General features: G+C 56.2%; 1 protein-coding gene across 1 annotated transcript; it reads right to left on the bottom strand.

Moving 5' to 3' along the window:
- On the bottom strand, positions 1–282 carry LOC145419110 (histone H4). Its single transcript, XM_080287353.1, has one exon. It carries the CDS (start codon positions 280–282, stop codon positions 1–3), a length of 282 nt encoding a protein of 93 aa, XP_080143479.1.
- Positions 283–3,065: the final 2,783 nt, after the last annotated feature.

The raw sequence follows: 3,065 nt of genomic DNA on the forward strand, positions 1-3,065 counted from the left end.
TTATCTCTTCAGGGCGTACACCACGTCCATCGCGGTCACGGTCTTGCGCTTGGCGTGCTCAGTGTAGATGACAGCATCGCGAAACACGTTCTCAAGGAACACCTTGAGAACACCGCGGGTCTCCTCGTAGATCATGCCCGAGATACGCTTCACGCCGCCACGACGAGCCAGACGACGGATGGCAGGCTTGGTGATGCCCTGGATGTTGTCACGAAGCACCTTGCGGTGTTGCTTGGCGCCTCCCTTGCCCAGATCCTTGCCGCCTTTGCCTCGACTAGTCATAGTGTCTACAATTGCTGCTCAGACCCAGTAGTAGTGAGTGTCCGCTCCGCTCCCAGCACCAACAGTGATGACGACCCCGCTGTTGTTGTTGTTTGGATATTTGCCCCACCAAATATGGTGGGGACACGGGCAAACGAGAGCCCGTAAGAGGTGCGCATGAGGCGCTAACCTTGAATTATCGAGGGGGAGGGTAGTCCCTGACCGTTTGGAGTAGAATATGGAGGGGAGCACGGGCGACAATGCCAGCAGCATCCATAGAGTCATCTCCAGACCGTGCCAGTGCTGTGTCAGGTTGAGGCCTAAGCATGGTAGTGGCAGGGCAGTGAAGCAGATAGTGAATGAGCGGCTCCATAGAAATAGCTAGACAGTGGGCACACGGTTCTGGCTCTGCGCCCATAATCTGCCTGTAGCCAGGGAACCCCAGACGCAAGCGCCTGAGCCGCACTAGAAGATAATTGGGTGTACTCAGAGGAGGTGACAGCAGGGAATAGGACGCGGCTGTGGCATACCAGGTAGACGAGCGAGAGCCCTCCATTACCCAAAGCCGATGATCCTCTATGGATTGCATGCCGATTGTAGCATTTAGAGTGCAGATGAGGTGCGATGGGCCGGGTTGCAGTGGAAATGTTATATCAGGGAGAGAGCAAGCTGCCCGTGCTGCACCATCTGCAAGCTCATTGCCGCGGATACCAACATGTCCAGGGAGCCAGTGGAGGATGATATTAGCACCCCTGCGGACAAGAAGGGATGCAAATGTATAGATGGCCGTGAGAAGAAAGATACTGTCCCGAAGGGAAAAGGAGCGGAGTCTGTGCAGGGAGGAAAGAGAGTATGAATAATGACTCGGTGGCGATGATGGTGATGGGCGTGTTGCAAGGCACCCAAGATGGCAGCAAGCTCTGCTTGGAAAGCTGAGACACCCTGGGAGAGTCGCCAAGACTCTACCAGTTGGCCAGAAACAAAGGCCGCCCCAGCAGAGCCATCAGATGAAACTGAGCCATCAGTGAAGTAGACGGCTGAGTCCGGTGAGGCTAGAGTGGCTACTCGGCTTAGACCCTCTTGATGGAGGAGTGCAGGAAAGGATGAACGAGGTTTAGCCTCCGAGGGACCAAAAAAGTGAAAAAGCGGGGGATCCCATGGTGGTGGTTCCACGTATCCCGGAAAAGGGGAGTCAGGATCCTGACAGAGGCTCACTGCAGCTCCCAACCCATGAATAATGGCAGCTGTATTGCGGGCCCAGTCACGCTGAGGGGCCTGTGCAGGTGGTGGACACATGAGCCTTTTTAAGAGTGCCGAGTCAGGCAGGTGGGGCCGGCACTGCACCAGCTGTAGAGTGATGAGCACCACTCGTAGCGCAATACGACGTACCAGAGATGGCAAGCCACCCTCCATTCGCAGATTGACAACCCAGGTCCAACGTGGAGCACCCAGCATGACACGGAGGGCATCGTTCTGGATGACCTCCAGAGATCGAGACACTGGTGGAGTGAGGCCAATCAGACAGATGGCGCTGTAGTCCACCAGAGATCAGATGGCGTGAATATAAAAAGTCCGGAGGACAGAAAATGATGCCCCCAAACTCTGCCTGGAGAGAAATCTAAGAGCAGTTATTCGGGTGGAAGCACGTTCCCTCAGATACCGAACGTGACACGCAAAGGTGAGACCCCCATCTAGCCAGACCCCCAGATACTGGTGGACGGTGACCAGGGAGAGCTGATGACCTCCAAGCAGCAGTGGAAAGTTGGGGGGACGGAGGCCAAAAGGCAGACACTTCGTCTTGGCGAAATTGATCTTTAGGCCTAGCTCGGTGCACTTGGCATGCAGCCGAGAAAGGGCCAAGTCCGCCTGTGTGTAACAGTCTCTCCTCGTAAAGACGAGGGCCTGATCGTCAGCATAGCAAAGAAGAGTTATGCCAGGCCCATATTCCACATTTAGGAGCTCCTCCATCAGGACGTTAAAGAGGAGAGGGCTCAAAACGCTTCCCTGGGGGGTGCCATTAGGATGAGGATGAAAAGGGGAGATGTGCCCCTGAAAGCGGATCCCCGCAGTGCGGTCACTGAAAAAGTCCCGGACCCAGGATATGAGCCTGCCCCCTACTCCCCTGGCCGCAAAAGCCGCCAAGATAACAGTGGGGTTTGCCAGTTCAAAGGCCTTCTCGAGGTCGAGGAAGATGGCCATCCCCCGTCCGCCCCTCAGCTCCCCAAGGAATGATGCAAGGCAGTGGGTGGCACTCCTGCCTGGATGATAGGCATAAATCCTTGGGTGCAGCGGTCCCAGCCGCCAAGCAAGACGAGCCCGCACAACCCTCTCAACTGTCTTAGCAATGCAACTGAGCAGGGAGATGGGGCGCATGGCAGTGGGATCGCGAGGCTTCGGAATCGGGTGGATGACCGCCATCTTTCACGACGTCGGTAGACGCCCCTCAGACCACGAGAGGTTGAGCAGATCAAGACGCCGATCTTTCCCACAATCTCCAGCATGTGATAACAGAGAGTAGGTTAGCCCGTCGAGCCCCGGAGCAGTGTCTCCTCTGTGCTGCAGCGCTTTATGCAGTTCCCCGCTGGTGAAGGGAACATCGGTGGGGTCAGGCCTTTCACAGGCAGTTTGAATTGCTGCCAGACGAGAGGTAGACAACTGCTCCTGCTTGTCTCTAACGGACTGTGGAAGATTGTGGGAAGCAGAGCGATCCACGAAGTGTTGAGTGAGACGGCTGGCTTCAGCGGCTGGGTCAGGGTGAGAGGGAGGACCGGGGGGACGTGGATCAGAGATAGACGGGATTCTCC

The sequence above is a fragment of the Coenobita brevimanus genome, chromosome 117 (assembly GCF_032717465.1).
Source record: "Coenobita brevimanus isolate Jiangsu-jjx chromosome 117, ASM3271746v2, whole genome shotgun sequence".
Lineage (NCBI taxonomy): Eukaryota > Metazoa > Arthropoda > Malacostraca > Decapoda > Coenobitidae > Coenobita > Coenobita brevimanus.